Raw genomic sequence first — 20,406 nt, 5'->3', positions numbered from 1 at the left:
TATCAAACAAAGGGTAACCTTTGTAACTATAAAAACAATAGTGGGAGTTTTTCAACATCTTTAGAATTGTTAATTTTTCCTTCGATTACAAATTTGACGATAATTAACCCAGTTGAAGTATCGAATATAAAGATTCCATCGGACATTAATTTGGCTGATCCAGAGTTTAACACACAAAAAGAAGTAGAATTAATTATATGTTGCGAGCTCTTTTTTGAAATTTTAAAGCCTAATCAGTTTCGATCGGCATGTAGTAATTGGTTGTTTCAAGAAACTGTATATGGTTACATTGTCGTGGGGAGCTCCGATAATAGTGCAAATAGAGTGTATTGTGGATTATCGCTTACTTCAGATATAAATTCAGAAAGCCTTGATAAACAGCTACAAGCATTTTGGAATATAGAAACTGTTGAGGAGCCCTGTGCTGAACATAGTGTTGAATTTGAGCTCTGCGAAACTCAATATAAAAGTACTCATTATCGAAATCATGAAGGGCGTTAAATAGTACAGTTGCCTTTGAAAGAGGATCCCCCTTCACTCGATGATTCTAAAGCCGTTACCGAAATGCGTTTAAATCAGTTATGGAAAAAACTGTTAAAAGATGAGGAGTTGCAATCACTTTATAAATCATTCTTAATAGAATATGCTGACTTGCAGCATATGCAATTAGTTGTAGAATCTCTTGATAAAACCGCTTCATATTTTTTACCTTATCATGGTGTACTTCGCCCAGATAGTAAAACCACTAAGTTGAGGGTGGTATTTAACGCTTCCTCGGGTCTTTCTTTAAATGATATTTTGTACAAGGGCGGTACTATACAACAAGATTTATTTTCAATTCTTTTGCGATTCAGGCAACATGCATATGTGTTCACTCCTGACATTTCTAAAATGTTTAGGCAAATTTTGATTTACCCTGATCATCGGAATTTACAGTTGATATTCTGGAAGAACAGCGTGAATGACCCAGTGCGAACTTTCAAACTTAACACTGTTACATACGGAACCTCTTGTGCACCATACTTAGTAACCAGAACTATTAAACAATTAGCCATTGATGAGGGGGATAGCTTTCCCAAAGCCGCTGCTGTAATAATTAGAGACACTTATATGGATGACATTTTTTCAAGTAGTTCAGATTTTCTAGAATTTCAATTACTACAATTAAGGGACCTGTTTAAAAAAGCGGGTATGAGCTTACGCAAGTGGTGCACTAATACTCCAAAATTTCTTAATTCCATACCATTAGGAGACCAAGCCTATGATTTCTTTTGTGAGCCACCAAATAACATTAAATCCCATGGGGTTATCTGGAACCCAAATTTAGATTATTCTACATTCAAGGTTGATGTAAATATACATGACTCATACACCAAACGAAAAGTCTTATCCACCATCTCACGCTTGTTCGACCCCCTTGGATTTCTTGGTCCCATTCTAACCAAGGCTAAATTGTTTCTCCAGAAACTCTGGATACTCAGGTTGGAATGGGATGAACCGCTTCCAGATTCAGTGGCTAAGGACTGGCAGTGTTTTGCTTCTACTCTACCTGCCATTGAAAACATGCAAATATCTCGTCACTTGGGGGAGAAGAGTGGAATCGTGATTCACGGCTTCCTGTACATGCAGACAATTTCGGGAGAAACATCATATACGAGACTTTTGTGCAGCAAGTCCCGCGTTTCACCAGTAAAACCTATCACGATCCCTCGATTAGAATTGTGTGCCAGTGTTTTATTGGCACAGCTTTTGAACAAGGTTCTTAAGTCTCTAACCTTGCCCATTCAACAAATAATGTTGTGGACAGATTCTACAATTGTGTTGGCATGGCTTCCGCGGTCACCTGATCAACTCAAGACTTTTATCAGCAATCGAGTTAAATTAATACAAGAACTCACTTAGAACTGCCATTGGAATCACGTTGCGTCTGATAAAAATCCTGCAGCTGTCCTCTCTCGTGGTCTGAATGCTTCGGAAATTGCCTCCCTTGAACTTTGGTGGTTCGGACCAGATTTTTTGAAAGTAGAACTGAATATCGTTACCGTAGATTTTGAAAAAATCTCCTCAGAATGTGAATTTTTAAAGGAACTCAAACCCTCTGCCAAAATACTTCTAACTTCTTATAAACTTGACTTAATTGACAATTTTTTAAATCGTAGCAATAATTATACTAAAATTTTGAATGTTTTAAGTTATGCTTTCAGATTAATTTTCAACTGTAAAAATCCAGGTAACAAAAGATTTGGTAAGTTATCCTCTAATGAACTTAAAGAGACGGAGCTCTTTTTAGTTAGAAATGTACAAGCATCCTCTTATAAGGAAGAAATAGAGGTCATTTCCATGGGCAGGGCTTTTTCAGGTAAGAGTTAACTTAACTCTTTAAATCCTTTTCTTGATGGTCATCAAATTCTCAGAGTGGGTGGTCGTTTGCATAATGCTGCTCTGAATTATTCTCAAAAACATCCAGCTATACTACCTGCAGACCATCCTTTCACTAAATTGTTAATGACTCATTTGCATATCAAAAATCTCCATTTAGGACCTCAAGCGTTGTTATATTGCACTAGAGAAAGGTTTTGGCCACTTCGTGGTCGATCGATAGCTAGGAAAATTGTACATAAATGCATAGTTTGTTTTAAACATAAACCCCTTGTTTCAAATCAACTTATGGNATAATTTTTTATGGTATCAATTTCTATTTCTACATTGCTACAAAAATTATCGTCTTCGCTTAAGAAAAAAAAATAGAGCGTGGAAAGAAGAAGAAAAACTTATTATAACAATTATGAACAGCGACAAATAAATCAAAGCAAAGCGTTCTATTTACGTATGGAATAAGTTGCCACATTTTTAATACAAAAGTTAAACTTTTCTCCACTTTGATAAATGTAAACAAATGCGAACCTTAAGTTGTCGAAATTTAATATTTCAATTGTAAGGCTCGCATTAGCATACATTTATAAGAGATAGGCATTTTTTAATATGGCTCTTATTTGAAGACGAAATAGCATAGATTTTCTTAGAAAATGACTGATAACTAAAAAACTAATCCAAATTTTTGAAAAAGAAAAAAAATACTTCTTCATTATGTCAAAACACAATTTTGTGNAGAGTAGCGGAGATTAAAACAAGCAAGGGGATTGTTAAACGTAGTATTAGTAAATTGTGTATTTTGCCATTGGACAATTAAAAAATATGTATGCTGATTTTCTCATGTGTCTATTCAACAGCATCTATTCACTCTTTGTAAATTTTATATTGGAATATGTTTATGTTTTATTGTTATGCTAATTTGTATGTTTATTGAATATAATTCAACGGCGGGTGGATGTTCAATATCTCAAAAATATAGCGCCAACTTGGCATCTTTGTCTTAGCATCCTCGCCACCGTTTCTTGTAACCCCTAACAGTTTAAAATTAGTTGTTGATCTTATAGCAATAGCGTGCTCGTAGAATTAATGATAATTAAATCTTAAATACAGTCCTATAACTATTTTATTCATTTGTTATCAAACGAACCAGCATAGAAATCAATCAATTGGTATCGAACATAGATAATAATTAAAAGGGAATTGGTTTATTGCATGCGCATTTAATTTCCGTTTCCTTTGCTATGAAAAACATTATGAAGTTCAGTTTAAAAAAGTTTTATAAAGAGACATGACATGATTTTTATATTGATTAAAACAAACAATGCAATTTAGTTACGCACGAGATTATACAGTTTGAATCTTAAAATCACGCGATCCATTTTAAATTATTTAAATTATACTATTTTGATATATTACTTAATATATAAAAGCTATCACGTTGTTCTCCTTGCAAAATAATTCACTTTTAGAACAATCTCAGATGCAAAACTCTACAATTTGGAGATTAAACAATCTTTGAACTGTATTTTGTAATTTTTGACTGTAATTTCTTCAAGAAATCACGTGTTTTTCAACGAAGCGATAATCTTAAATACTTGGAAAAAGTTGATATTCAATCGTGTGTATACTGGGATCTCTTAGGGTATTTTTTTTTTAAATCTTACTTATTTCATCTGCATTCAAAATCGTTTGCATCGTGTGATACGGGGTTGGAGGTATAACGAGGTTTGACAAGCAAGTTTTCCGGCTTCAAATCCCGGCTGTTACTGAGTATCCGTTCAATCACATTTCTCTTTTCATACTTCCTAATGACGTATGTTAATTGATGTGTTACGTCCAAATTATTTTGTCGAAATCCGCTTCCTCTGATAATTAAGGATTGTAAATTCTTCAATTTTACGCTCGGAACATCTCTCGGGAAAAAAATTCCTCTTATTAATTGAAATTTAGAATTAATATTTTCAGACAAATCGAAATGCAGAAAGATTATGCTGGTACACACAAGAAAAAATGCTGTTCAAAATCTGTTGATGATTCGTCTTTTCTTGTATGTTGCTTAGTTTTGATAGGAATATTTACTTCAAAATCGAATTCAGTAAAAGTGATTGCTTATTTTTACATGATTTTGCTACATTGTGTGCTTTTAGATACAATTGTTTTAGCAATTACATCTACAGTTGAAAACTATTCGGTTGTCAGAATAACTTTTAGCGCTGTTTTTGGATTAATTTTTCAACTTTTAGCCTATCATTCTTTGAAAAGAGAAAAGAAAAATATCCTTCTTCTTTTGAATGTCATTAAAAAATTGAAAAAGTTAAAAATATCGTGTGAAGGATTAAAGAAATCAAGAGGAGTAGATTTATTGGTTTGTTCAGTTATTATAGTTCCGATTATATTTTATACTGTATTTCCAATAATAATCAAGAAGGAATACGTGGATAGTTACTCTTATTACTATATGCATAAACTTAAAATCGATAACGAAATCCTATCAAAAGTCTGCCTAGTTATCAACTTGTACGTAGTATGTGCATTTCCAATGGTTGGCTTTGGAATCATATTATCAATTTTTATAAAATTCTGTCATTCTGTTACGTCCTTGCAAAGAGAATATTTAACAGATTTTAAAAAATGACTCAATTCACAAGATTTTCTTACACGGCAAAACCAATATAAACTGACTGAAAGATATGCTGACATAATCCACTTCTTAAAAAAAATGCAAAAAACATTTTCTCACAGTTCTTTCTACATGTGCGCCTGTTGTATTTGCTACATGTTCATGTCGTTTGCTTCATTTCTTGCTAGGCCAGAACCAGAGTTGTTAACGCATATAGCACTTTTACTTGAATATATTTTTAACTTCACGTATTACACCACTTGCTTAATCGTAATCTACATGTGTGCTGGTGAGATTCCGATTCAAATGCAGAGTGTCAGAGACGCATTTTACGTTGAATACATTAATCTTCGTTTAAAGTCTAATTCTAAAGCATTGTTTTTAGGAGAATTCCATTTTAAAGAACTTGTTGATTTGCCTGACATAACATTGTCAGGCTCTTCGGTTATATTTTACACAAAAGCAAATCTTTTTGCTTTGTTGAGTGCTTTTATTTCGTTTGGTATTATCATAGTAAGTTTAGAAAAATAACACGAGATTTTCAGCTTTTGCATCGTTTGGCATAAGCATAGTAATCTTAAATCAATACCGCGATATTTTCAGCTTTTGCATCGTTTGGCATAAGCATAGTAAGCTTAAATCAATACCGCGATATTTTCAGCTTTTGCATCGTTTGGCAAAGCATAGTAAGCTTAAATCAATACCGCGATATTTTCAGCATTTGCATCGTTTGGCATAAGCATAGTAAGCTTAAAACAATAACGCGATATTTTATGTGCATAAAACCCTGTATCTATTCGGGATTGGCGTCATTCAACTCATCGTAAGACTGTACATTGTATAAAAATACCACACTTCCCTGTCTGGAAGAAATTTAATTTTCTTCCGGAATTCACCCTCATTTTTCACAGAAAAGGAGGAAGAGTACAGAAAAAAGTAGTTGAATTTTCAGGTATCACTTATAGTGAAAGGTTTTTGTCTGAAATTATCTAAAATATTGAACATTCAGAAAAAGCACTACTTTGTTTGTTTGTTATAACTGCACTGCATACATTTTGGTACATAGTTGAAACCATACTCAGTGTTGAGGTAAACTAAGATTGTTTACAGTGCATGTAGTCACGGTTTTCCTTTACTTTTCCCAGTTATAGTTTTTTTTTAAATTTTTTTTTTTTTGTTCAGTTGTTTAGTGGCAATGCATAATTTCAGGCGCATTTGAATCAATTTGATGGATTCATTGCAAAAACATCTCGTTGAAAACGGCACATCTTTAGTACTTTCTTTTTCTGACAATTTCTTTTATTTTGTCAATTTCATGTAATTTTTTGAAAGAGAACTACAGTTTTCTTCTTAAAAATATATTTAGCTTACATTAGTTTACTACGCCAAAAATGGGGGCAACTACACACCAAAATTTTCTACTGTGTGCTTTTTTATTTAGAGGCTTTTAAATTCCGTTAGAAATTTTCTTAAAAATTGAAATTAATCATCTTTATTTAATAAGATTTTATATTTTCTGATCTGATTTTTATTTTACTCATTCAAAAAAAAGCTTATACAATTTCTTATATTAGTATCAACATAAATACTGACCAATTAATGATTAATTTTCTAAACTAATATCTGTACACAGGTGTTTTGAAATAACCACCACGAAATGTGTATTTTTAAGTTTCTTTTCAAAAATCAAGTAAAAAAGACATAAACAACAGATAAATTGAATCAAATTAGGAAGAAACAAAAAAAGTTGTTAAAATCTGTTGAATCACCAGTGATAAAAGCAGAATAAAAACATTAAGTCTAGTTTGATTGTAACAAATAATTGGTATTGTTTCTGATTTCAAACCCTCTGGTTTTTTTTTCTGGAAACCAGTCTTTCCGTCTTTTTCTAGTAACTGACACGCTACAATTCAATTTTTTTTGTTCGATAGATTTGCTTTTTTTTTAAATATTTTCTTGATATTAATTTTAGACTTATAATGTCTAAACCATTTTACTTCATTTTTGAAAAAACCTCTTAAAATTACATATTAAGGGTTGGTTTTTATATGGAGAGCCACAGAAATACAAAGGGACGCTGGAATTTGAGTAGGGGAGAGTGGGGTCAATTGTAACAGGGTACGATTGTAATAGAGCAAAAATTTCGAGTGTCGGGTTCTAGATTTGGTTCCTAGGTAGCGCACAAGGTGTATTTAATAAGTCTACATGTACACCCCTGCTGGCTACTATTTTTATGTACTTTGTTAAGAGTTACATCACAAAAGATATTTTCCCGCTACGTAAGTACTTTTTTGGCATTAGAATATTATATTGCATCAAAGTAATTTTGTTTAAACAAATAAAAATTATTAACCGAATATGTAAGTGGACACCTTAATTAACATTCAAAAAAAAAAGATTAGTTTTGTTAATTAACTAGCATTGTTTTTAACAAATGAAGCTGAAATGGCGTCTTGGGGACGATTGTAACAACAAGTAAATGGACGATTGTAACTGCTGAAAATAAATAATCTTATGTTTACAAACCATTACTTAACTCTTTAAGAACCACCAATAGTTTCCTATATCATTTATATTATGTTGCATGTGCATTATTTTATTTGTCACCTTTCACAGCATAAATTAAAATTTTTAACCCCTTAAAGTTAAAAGTTTAACCCTTTAGGTCTCTGCTCATTATTATTTTTACTCCTAAAATATCACAGATATTTTGATCAATAAAGAAATATATCACAACTATGATAATATGTATAATTAACTATGTTTTAGTTGAATTTATGAACTGTTACAATTGACCCCGTATGAGGGGACAATTGTAACAAGTGCACGACTGTCAAAAATTGCTAATAACTAATATAATAACATTTAACATAAGGTATTTATTTTTTTTTCTAGTAGAGGATAGTCTACTTTGCTTGTCTGTCAATTAATACTAATAATATATAGGAATTTTTGTTAGTTAAAAATAATTAAGTAAAAAATTTTACAATTGGCCCCACTCTCCCCTACTAAAACACTGATAGAAACTTAATTACCTCAGCAAATAAAATCAGGCTAAATCAGCATATATAATATCAGGCTATTTACATTTATTTTCCTTTATTATTTCGAAATTCATCAGATAAGCTAATTAAGAGAATAAATGTTTGTTATTCAACTAAAAAAATTTTTTTTTGCAGTCAGACATAAATTAGAAAAAAAACTTACAGGAAAATATTGGAAGAACACCAGCTTGATCAATTTTCAGAAAATTATTATTTTAAATTTTTTTTTAATATTTAAAAAAATAAATAAATACAAAAACGTACGTAACAATTAATGTCCATAACCTTGCGAATAAGCTTCTTTCTCTTATAAATAATTTGAGAATTATTTAGGACGATCGATAAAGTAATAAATAATACTTTTTTTAATTTATTAAGTAGATATTAGTTTAAAAGGGATTGATTTATTGAATATACATTTAATTTCCTTTTCATTTCTTCGGAAAAACATTTGTAAGTTCAGCTAAGAATTTTTTCTAAGGAGACATGACATGATTATTATGTTGATTAAAAAACACAATGCAATTTTGTTTGCATTCTTCTTTTCGGTTTGAGTGCTAAAATCACGCGATCCATTTAAGACAATTTAAATTATATTAACATATTATTTTGATACATCACCTTGTACATGAATGCTATCAATTTGTTTTTCTTACAAAATAATTCATTATTAGCTCATCAGGTACGAAACTATCTTGTTTGAAAATTCAGAAATCTTTGAGTTGTTTTTTTTGTTATTTTTGACTATAGTTTCTTCACAAAATCACGGGATTTTCGATGAAGCGATAAATCTCAAATACTTGAAAAAATTGATATTCATTTGCGTGAATACAGGAATCACTTCGGGCACTTTTCTTTTATCTTAATTAGTTCATCTTCTTTCAAATCCTTTGCATTGTGTGATAAGGGATTGAAGGTATCGCGAAGTTAGACAAGCAGGTTTTCCGGCCGTTACAGAATATTCGTTCTATCACATTGTTCTTTTTATACTTATCCTTATGACGTATGTAAATTGATGAGTTACGTCTGAAAATTTTTGTCGAAACTCGTATCCTTCCATAAGAAAAGATAGCAAATTCTTCAATTTTACACTCGGAGCATCTACTGGGAAAACATTTCATCAAAAGAGGAGAAAATTTTATGACTGAGTATTCACTGATTACAGTAGAATTTGGAATAAATAGTTTAATAGATTGTAAATTCCTTGATTTCACGCTCGGAACATCTCCCAGTAAAAGATTTCGTCAATAACAGAAAAAGTTTCATGACTGAGTGTCCCTTTATTACAGTGAAATTTGGAATAAATATTTAAAAGGATTTCAAATTCTTCAATTTCACGCTTGGTTCATATCCCGGTCAAATTGCATGATTTCATCAAAAGTTAAGGAAATTTCATGATTGCGTTTTTTCGTATTACAGTGAAATTTAGAATAAATATTTTTAAAAAAATCGAAATGCAGAAAATTTCTGTTGATACATGTAAGGAAAAATTCTGTTCACAATCTGTTGATAATACGCCTTTTCTTAAATGTTGTCTAATTTCGATAGGAATATTTGCTTCAAAATCGAAGTCAGTAAAAGCGATTGCTTACTTTTATATCATTTTGCTACATTTTGCGTTTTTAGATTCAACTATTTTGGCAATAATTTCTACAGTTGATAACACTTTGGATGTAAGAGCAACTTTAAGCGGAGTTTTTGGATTCATTTTCCAACTTTTAGTTTATCATTGTTTGAAAAGAAAAAAGAAAGACATCCTTCTTCTTATGAATAGCATTAAAAAATTTAAAACATCAAGTGAAGGATTAAGGAAAACGAGAGGAGTGGATTTATTGGCTAGCACAGTTATTATAGTTCCGATTGTATTTTATACTCTTTTTCTAATAATAATGAAGAAGAAATACGCCGTTATTTACTCTTATAACTATATGTTTAAACTTAAAATCGATAACGAAATTCTATCAAAATTCTGCCTTGCTGTCAACGTCTATGTGCTATATGCATTTCCATTGGTTGGCTTTGGAATAATATTATCAATTTTTATAAAATTCTGTCATTCCGCTGCGTCTTTACAGAGAGAATATTTAACAGATTTTGAAAAATCCCTCAATTCCCAAGATTTTCTTACACGGCAAAACCAATATGAACTGACTGAAAGATATGCTGACATAATCCACTTCTTGAAAAGAATGCAAAAAACCTTTTCTCACAGTTCTTTTTACATGTGCGCCAGTTGTATTTGCTACATGTTTATGCCGTTTGCTTCATTTCTTGCAAGCCCAGAACCAGAGTTGCTAACACATGCAATATTTTTATTTGAATATGGTTTTTACTTCATGTATTACACCGCTTCCTTAATTATAATCTACATGTGTGCTGATGAGATTCCGATTCAAATGCAGAATGTCAGAGATGCATTTTACGCTGAATACATGAAGCTTCGTGTAAAGTCTAATTCTAAAGCTTTGCTTTTAAAAGAATCCCATTTGAAAGAACTTGTTGATTTGCCTAACGTAACATTGTCAGGTTCTTCTGTTTTATTTTACACGAAAGCAAATCTTTTTACTTTGTTGAGTGCTTTTGTATCGTTTGGTATTATCATAGTAAGCTTAGAAAAATAGCACGGGAGTTTCTGCTCTTTTAACTTTGCCATAAACATAGTAAGCTTAAAAAATCAAACGATATTTTCAGCTTTTGTATCGTTTGGCATAATCATTGTCAGCTTAAAACAATAACACATATTTTATGTTTATAAAACCCAACATCGCCTTGGGATTGGCGTCATTCAACCTATCGTAAGAAAATACATCGGATAAAAATACCATAGTTGCCTGTCTTGAAGACAATCACCCTTATTTCTCTAAAAGAAGGGGGAAGAGTACGGTAAGAGTAGTTGAATTGTAAGGTATCATTTATAGTGAAAGATTTTTGTCTGAAAATACTTGAAATATTGATTTTTGTTTTTAATTTCATGTATTACAAATTTACTTCGTGTAACTAAATTTGTTCGCACTGTTATAAATGTCTCGGAAAAAATGAATAAATAGCAATTTATCAAATTGTTATTTTGCCATATTCAAACGATACAGTCAAATAGCCAGAAATAAGGTGGTATTCAAACTGTCAACTGTGAGTAATATCGCCTATCAACTGCTTCCACCTAATACGGTTGAATAGCCATAATTATATTGCACCAACTAATCCCGCTTTATGAAACCACTTAGTTCGTTGCAGCTGGGTCCCGCAGTGTACTAATCGTTAAGACACGATACCCTGCAGATCACTGAAGTCAAGCATCACTGGCTGTGGTTAGTGTGCGGGTGGGTGACAACTTGGATCTGTCTGCGTTGAAACCGAGGGTTTACGATATTGGTCCTCGTTAAACTGTTCTACCGAAAAGTGCTCGACTTCACGTGCAGGTCGTCAGGCTACCGAAGCGGGGGTGCCATCCTCTCTGCGTAGGATAAAAATTGTGATGGCATGTCTTCGGATCATCCTCAGGGATGTTTCCCCGACCATCACCAATAGCCCATTGTGCCGCTGTAGTGCGACGACAACAGCAACAACCTAGCAGCTGGGTACATATTATAGCCAAATGGGTTAATCTTTCAACCTCTTGACTGATAGAACGGGAGGTGGTCGAACACCAACGTTGATACCACAAAATCTCCTACCTGTCCTTAAATACTTCAAGAGTTTCCAATGTCCTGTACACATCACAATTTACTGTTATCTGGATTGTTAGAATAAGATACTCTCACTCGCGCATTGATGGCAGCATCGCAGCTCCAGTGTCAAGTTAATTTCTTTTTAAGGTTTTGAAATCATGATAGTTAAAAATGGTTAAACAAAAAACGTATAATTTTGTATTTATGGTTTTTAGACCGTACTAGTTGTAAACTGTTTCAAAACCGTAAAGGTAAAAAAAGTTCTAAACCATAAACTTTACTTTAATGGGCCAGGATAATTGAATGGACAGACTGCTGCCGGGTACTTAACTGTGATTTTCAAAGGAAAATTCTAACAGTGCTCAGTGCATGTAATCACGTTCTTCATTTACTTTTCCCTGTTACAGTTTTATTTACTTATTCAATTTTTCTCTTTTCGTTTGTTTACTAACACCACATAATTTCAATCGCATTTGTTGGATTCACCGCAAAACAATTTTGGCAAAAAAGCACATTTTTTAAATTATATTCCTACTAATTTTTTATTTTAGCAATTTCGTGTAATGTTTCGAAAGAGAACTACAGTTCTCTTCCTAAAAATATTTTTTTAGCTTACATTAGTTCGTTATTACATTAGTTATTAGAAATATTTTTAGCTTACATTAGTTCGTTATTACGTTAGAAATTTTCTTAAGAGACAAAATTAATCATATTTATTTAATAAGATTTTGTATTTCCTGGTCCAATTTTTATTTTACTTTACAAATAGCTTATACAATTTCTTATATTAATATCAAAATAAATACCCACAAGTCAAAAATTCATTTCCTTAACTCATAACTGTACACAGGAGTTTTGAAATAACCAAAGATGTGTTCTAAAGTTCCTTTTTCTAAAATGAAGTTGGAAAACATAAGCATACGAAACATTAAAATGAGTTAGAAAGAAACAAACAACAAATTATCGAAATCTGTCGAGTCACCAGTGATAAAAGCGGAATAAAAACATCAAATCTAGTCAGATTGCAACAAAAACTTGAAAGTGTTGTCTAATTTATTCAAACTCTCTGGGTTTATTTTCTGGAGATCAAACTTTCAGTCTTACTCTAGTTACTGATTCGTTGCAATTCAGTTTTTCTGTTTGATAGAATTTTTTTTCTTATATTTTCTTGGTATTAATTTAAGACTTATGATGTCTATACCATTTTACTTCATTTTTGAAAAACGCTTTTAAAAATACATATTAAGGGTACTTTTTATACGGTGAACCACAAAAATACAAAGGACTTCGGAATTTGAGTGCTAAAAAACTAATAGAAACTTAGTTACCTCAGTAACTAAAATCAGTCTACTCTCTGTTTTTATACTCTTATTTTCCTTAATTCTAAAAGCTAATTCTCAGAATAAATGGTTGTTATTCAACTAAAAAAAATTTTTTTTACTACCAGGCATAAATTGAAAAAAAAAAGTTCCATTAAAATAATGGAAAACACCAGTAAATTAAAATATTGGAAAACAACATAAAAGTCACTAGCAATTAATGTCTATAACCTTGAGAATAAGCATCTTTTGCCTATAAATAATTTGAGAATTATTTTGGAATATCCATAACGTTCTGAATAATACTTTTTCAAGTAGATAATAATTAAAAAGGGATTGGCTTATTGCATGTGCATTTAATTTTTTTTCTCCTTTGTTGTGAAAAACATTATGAAGTTAAAATAAGTTTTATAAAGAAACACGACATGATTATTATGTTGATTAAAAAAAGCAATGCAATTTTGTTACGCACGAGATTACGCAGTTTGAATGTTAAAATCACGCGATACACTTTAGATTATTTAAATTATACTATTTTGATACTTTACTTAATCCTTACGTTGTTCTCCTTGAAAAATAATTCACTCTTAGAACAATCTCAGATACAAAACTCTACAATTTGAAGATTCAACAATTTTTTTTAACTGTATTTTGTAATTTTTGACTATAATTTCTTCAAGAAATCACGTGATTTTCAACAAAACGATAATCTTAAATACTTGATAAAACTAATATTTAATCGTGTGTATACTTGGATCTCTTAGGATAAATTTTTTTAAATCTTATTTATTTCCTCTGCATTAAAAATCGTTTGCATTGTGTGACACGGGGTTGGAGATATAAGGAGGTTTGACAAGCAGGTTTTCCGGCTTCAAATCACGGCTGTTACTGAGTATTTGTTCAATCACATTTCTCTTTTTGTACTTCCTAATGACGTACATTAATTGATGTATTACATCCAAATAATTTTGTCGTAATCCGTTTCCTCTGATAATTAAAGATTGTAAATTCTTCAATTTTACGCTCGGAGCATCTCTCGGGAAAAATTTCCTCGTACTAATTGAAATTTAGAATAAATATTTTCAGACAAATCGAAATGCAGAAAAATTATGTTTCTACACACAAGAAAAAAGGCTGTTCAAAATCTGTTAGTGATTCACCTTTTCTTGTATGTTGCTTAGTTTCGATAGGAATATTTACTTCCAAATTGAATTCAGTAAAAGCAATTGCATATTTTTATATGATTTTGCAACGTTTTGTGCTTTTAGATACAACTGTTTTGGCAATAACATCCACAGTTGAAAACAATTCAGATGTCAGATTAACTTTTAGCGTAGTTTTTGGATTCACTTTTCAACTTTTAGCATATCATTCTTTGAAAAGCGAAAAGAAAAATATCCTTCTTCTTTTGAATACCATTAAAAAATTGAAAAAGTTAAAAGCATCGAGTGAAGGATTAAAGAAATCGAATGGAGTGGATTTATTGGTTTCTTCAGTTATTATAGTTCCAATTATATTTTATACTGTATTTCTAATAATAATGAAGAAGCAATTAGCGGATATTTATTCTTATAACTATATGCATAAACTTAAAATCGATAACGAAATCCTATCAAAAGTCTGCCTAGTTGTCAACTTGTACGTAGTATGTGCTTTTCCAATGGTTGGCTTTGGAATAATATTATCAATTTTTATAAAATTCTGTCATTCTGCTACGTCCTTGCAAAGAGAATATTTAACAGATTTTGAAAAATCACTCAATTCCCAAGATTTTCTTACGCGGCAAAACCAATATGAACTGACTGAAAGATATGCTGACATAATCCACTTCTTAAAAAAAATGCAAAAAACCTTTTCTCACAGTTCTTTCTACATGTGCACCTGTTGTATTTGCTACATGTTTATGTCGTTTGCTTCATTTCTTGCTGGGCCTCAACCAGAGTTGTTAACGCATCTAACACTTTTACTTGAATATATTTTTTACTTCACGTATTACACCACTTGCTTAATCGTAATCTACATGTGTGCTGGTGAGATTCCAATTCAAATGCAGAATGTCAGAGACGCATTTTACCCTGAATACATTAATCTTCGTATAAAGTCTAATTCTAAAGCATTGTTTTTAGGAGAATTCCATTTCAAAGAACTTGTTGATTTGTCTGAAATAACATTGTCTGGCTCTTCGGTTATATTTTACACAAAAGCAAATCTTTTTGCTTTGTTGAGTGCTTTTATTTCGTTTGGAATTATCATAGTAAGCTTAGAAAAATAACACGAGATTTTCATCTTTTGAATCGTTTGGCATAAGCATAGTAAGCTTAAATCAATAACTCGATATTTTCAGCTTTTGCATCGTTTGGCATAAGCATAGTAAGCTTAAAACAATACCACATATTTTATGCATATAAAACCCTGCATCGATTCGGGATTGAGTTCATTCTACCCATTGTAAGACAATACATCGGATAAAAATACCACATTTTTCTATCTAGAAGACATTTAATTCTTCCCCTAAATTCTCCCTCATTTCTCTCCGAAAAGGATGAAGAGTACAGAAAAAAGTAGTTGAATTTTCAAGTATCATTTACAGTGAAAGGTGTTTGTCTGAAAGTATCTGAAATATTGAACATTCAGAAAAAACACTATTTTTTTGTTTGTTATAACTGCAATGTATAAAGTTTGGTACACAGTTGAAACCATTCTCAGTGCTGAGGAAAACTAAGATTGTTTACAGTGCATGTAGTCACTTTTTTTCATTTATTTTTCCCAGTTATAGTTTTTTTTAAAATTATTTATTTGTTTTTTTTTTTGTTCAGTTGTTTACTGGCAATACATATTTTTTGGCGCATTTGAATCAATTCGATGGATTCATTTTAAAAACAACTCGTTGAAAACGGCACATCTTTAGTAATATATTCTTACAAATTCTTTTATTTTAGCAATTTTGTGCAATTTTTTGAAAGAGAACTACAGTTTTCTTCTTAAAAATATATTTAGCTTGCATTAGTTTACCACACCAAAAAGGGGGGCAACTACACACCAAAATTTTCTACTGTGTACATTTTTATTTAGAGGCTTTTAAATTCCGTTAGAAATTTTCTTAAAAAACAAAATTAATCATATTTATTCAATAAGATTTTGTATTTTCTGATCCAGTTTTTTATTTTACTCATTTTAGAAAAAAATTATACAATTTCTTATATTACTATCAACATAAATAGCGACCAATCAATGATTAATTTCCTAAACTAATATCTATACACATGTGTTTTGAAATAACCACCACGGAATGTGTATTTTTAAGTTCCTTATCAAAAAGGAAGTAAAAAAGACATAAACATCAGATAAATTGAATCAAGTTAGGAAGCGAGAAAAAAACGTTATTAAAATCTGTCGAATCACTAGTGATAAAAGCATCAAATCTAGTTTGGTTGTAACAAAAAATAGGTAGTGTTTCTAATTTCACACCCTCTGGGTTCCTTTTCTGGAAATCAGTTTTTCCGTCTTTTTCTAGTAACTGACTCGTTACAATTCAAATTTTTTTGTTCGATAGATTTGTTTTTTTTTTCTTTATATTTTCTTCGTATTAATTTAAAACTTATAATGTCTATACCATTTCACTTCGTTTCTGAAAAAAGCTTTTGAAAATACATATTAAGGGTGGTTTTTATATGGAGAGCCGCAGAAATACAAAGGGACGTCGCAAATTTGAGTACTAAAAAACTGATAGAAACTTAATTACGTCAGTAATTAAAATTAGGCTACTCTCTGTTTTTTTACTATTTTTTTCCTTAATTATTTCGAAATTCATCTGAAAAGCTAATTCCCAGGATAATTGTTTTCTATTCAATTAAATTTCTTTTACAGCCAGACATAAGTGAAAAAATAACTTACGTCATAATGAAAATATTGGCAAAAATACCAGCTTGATCAATATGAAGTCAATTATTTTTTTCCTAAATTTTTTTTTGATATTTAACGAAAAAACCCTGAAAATAGGCTGCTTTAGCGCATGGAATAATTTACGATTCATTTAGAAAGATCGATAAGGTACTGAATAATACATTTTTTAATTTATTAAGTAGACAAAAAGGAATTGATTTATTGCATGTGCATTTAATTTCCTTTTCATTTGTTATGAAAAGCATTAGAAAGTTTAGTGAAGAATTTTTTCTAAGCAGACATTACACCATTATTGAGTTGATTAAAAGAATTATATTTTTTTACTCAGAGAGTACGCAGTTTGAATGCTAAAATCACGTTGTTCGTTTAATGCTCTTTAAATCATATTATCATATTTACTATTTTGCTACCTTGCTTTGTATAGAATTGCTGTAAAGTTGTTTTCCTTGCAAAAGGATTCCTTATTAGAACGCTCTCAGATACAAAACTCTCCTTTTTGAAGATTCAATAATCTTAGCTGTATTTGTAATTTTTTACTCTAATTTCTTCACGAAATCACGTGATTTTCGACAAAACGATAAATCTCAAATACATGACAAAATTGATATTCATTCGTGTGTATACTGGGATCACTTTGGGCATATTTCTTTTATCCTATTTATTTCATCTTCTTTCAAAATCGTTTGCATCGCGTGACAAGGGGTTAGAGGTATAGTGAGGTTTAAGAAACAGGTTTTCTGGGTTCAAATCTCGGCTGATAGTGAGTATTCGTTCAATCACATTTTTCTTTTTGTACTTCCTTATGACGTATGCTAATTGATGTGTTACGTTCAAATAATTTTGTCGAAATTTGTATCCTCTGATTAGAAAAGATTGTAAATTCTTCAATTTTACGCTCGGAGCATCTCCCGGGAAACGATTTCGTCAAAAGTGAAGAAAATTTCATGATTGAGTTTCCTCTTATTACAGTGAAATTCGGAATAAACATTTTAAACTAATCGAAAACTTTAACATTAAAACAAATTGAAATGCAGAAGAATTATGTTGGTACACACAAGAAAAAATTCTGTTCACAATCTGTTGGTGATTCGCCTTTTCTCGTATGCTGCTTAGTTTCGATAGGAATATTTACTTCTAAATCGAAATCAATAAAAGCGATTGCTTATTTTTATATCATTTCTCTACATTTTGCGATTTTAAATTCAACTATTTTGGCAATAATTTCCGTAGTTGAAAATGATTCGGATATCAGAGTAACTTTTAGCTTAGTTTTTGGATTCTATTTTCAATTTTTAGCTTATCATTCCTTGAAAAGAGAAAAGAAAGACATCCTTCTTCTTTTGAACATCATTAAAAAATTGAAAAAGTTAAAAACATCGAGTGAAAGATTAAAGGAATCTAGAGGAGTGGATTTATTGGCTTGTTCAGTTATTATAGTTCGGATTATATTTTATATTGCATTTCTAATTATAATGAAGAAGGAATACATGGATATTTACTCTTTTTTCCATATGTATAAACTTAAAATCGATAACGAAATCCTATCAAAAGTCTGCCTAGTTGTCAACCTGTATGTAGTATGTGCTTTTCCAATGGTTGGCTTTGGAATAATGTTATCAGTTTTTATAAAATTCTGTCATTCCGCTGCGTCCTTACAGAGAGCATATTTAACAGATTTTGAAAAATCACTCAATTCCCAAGATTTTCTTACGCGGCAAAATCAATATGAACTGACTGAAAGATATGCTGACATAATTCACTTCTTAAAAAAATACAAGAAACCTTTTCTCACAGTATTTTTTACATGTGCGCCAGTTGTATTTGCTACATGTTTATGTCGTTTGCTTTATATCTTGCTAGTCCGGAATCAGAGTTACTAACCCATGTAGCACTCTTACTTGAATTTGTTTTTTACTTTACGTATTACACCACTTCCTTAATTATAATCTACATGTGTGCTGGTGAGATTCCAATTCAAATGCAGAATGTCAGAGACGCATTTTACCCTGAATACATTAATCTTCGTGTAAACTCTAATTGTAAAGCATCGTTTTTAAGAGAATCCCATTTTAAAGAACTTGTTGATTTGCCTGAAATAACATTGTCAGGCTCTTCTGTTTTATTTTCACAAAAGCAAAACTTTTTGCTTTGTTGAGTGCTTTTGTTTCGTTTGGCATCATCATAGTTAGCTTAGAAAAATAATACGAGGTTTTCACTTTTTGTGTCGTTTTGCATAATCATAGTAAGCTTAGAAAATATCACGAGATTTTCAGCTTTTGTATCACCTGACATAATCATAGTAAGCTTAGCTTAGTTACACAGAATGTTTCGTTTCTTCATTTTTCTAAGATTTTGCAATAAGTCAATAGAATTTCTCAAGTTATTAAGAAAATTAAGCTTTGTAATTTATTTTCCTTTCCGTTTCCTCATAATGTTTTCTTTTTAGTGAAAACGTTTTAAAAGTTATGTGGTTGTATACATAAGGAGTTTTAAAACAGAATCTTATCATAAGATATAATTATATTAAAACCTTATTGTCATAAATGCATTGCAAATACTAAAATGTTCAAGTTTATACACTGCTTTCCGTAAACTTTAAATTCCTCTTGTTTGGTAAAAAACTGTTTACAGTCAACAAATATAATTTTAATGCATGCAATAGTAAAAATTGAACAGTATTGTATTAATATTGAGGCATAGAAAGAACAGAATTTACGCTGGTAGGTATAATCGATTTATTAACAAACGTCTAGAATACACAGAACATGGTTACTACCGTTTCCAATTGAAACGCATGAACTTATATACAGTGAAATCAAGAAGCGGAAATGACGTAAGAGAATGTTCTGGTTGGTTTGTTGGTTGGTTCTAATGCCACTTGCCACACGGGCAAGCCTGTTTGGTGAAACTGAGCAAATTTAAGGCAGAGTGTGTGATTCTTGTTTTTCAGTGGCACCTTCTATGGCCAAGAATTCGATTTCTGCCACAAAATACGTTACACCTGTTTATAAGGCGGACCCATTCATTCATCCACAGATCGTAATTTTGACCTGAATCAGAGAACGATCGGTACTAGTACCCCCAGAGGTATTGATTTGTTATGAGAACATGGAGGACTTTGCGACTCGACGGAATTTTAACGCGCATCAGTCACTAACTATACGGAGAGTCTTCGGCCGGCGGGATTCAAACCCACGACATGGGCCCAATACCCTACCGACCAGTCTATCTCGGCCATAGAATGTTCCAGAAGCTTCTAGAACATTCCATAAAAAATAGATAAAATCACTAACAACTTATATACATGCTTCTAAATTGTTGTTAAAAATCGGGAGAACTTAGAGGATTGAACTCAGGACCTCCGACTTGCCAAGTGAGTGCCTTCTGCCGCTCTACCGTCCCTCTAACGTAAATAGATATGGACACGTTCCGTGTCCATATCTACCCAATTTAACACTCGTGGAATTATTAAATGTGTT

At 31.2% G+C, this 20,406-nt stretch overlaps 1 protein-coding gene across 1 annotated transcript; it reads left to right on the top strand.

The window, feature by feature from the left end:
- The first annotated feature begins 564 nt into the window (after positions 1–564).
- On the top strand, positions 565–1,902 carry LOC139425099 (uncharacterized). The gene has a single exon (XM_071178151.1). The coding sequence runs from the start codon at positions 565–567 to the stop codon at positions 1,900–1,902; it is 1,338 nt and encodes a 445-aa protein (XP_071034252.1).
- Positions 1,903–20,406: the final 18,504 nt, after the last annotated feature.

The sequence above is a fragment of the Parasteatoda tepidariorum genome, chromosome 2 (genome assembly GCF_043381705.1).
Source record: "Parasteatoda tepidariorum isolate YZ-2023 chromosome 2, CAS_Ptep_4.0, whole genome shotgun sequence".
In the NCBI taxonomy this organism is placed as follows: Eukaryota; Metazoa; Arthropoda; class Arachnida; order Araneae; family Theridiidae; genus Parasteatoda; species Parasteatoda tepidariorum.
This window is presented reverse-complemented; position numbering and strand designations above follow the sequence as displayed.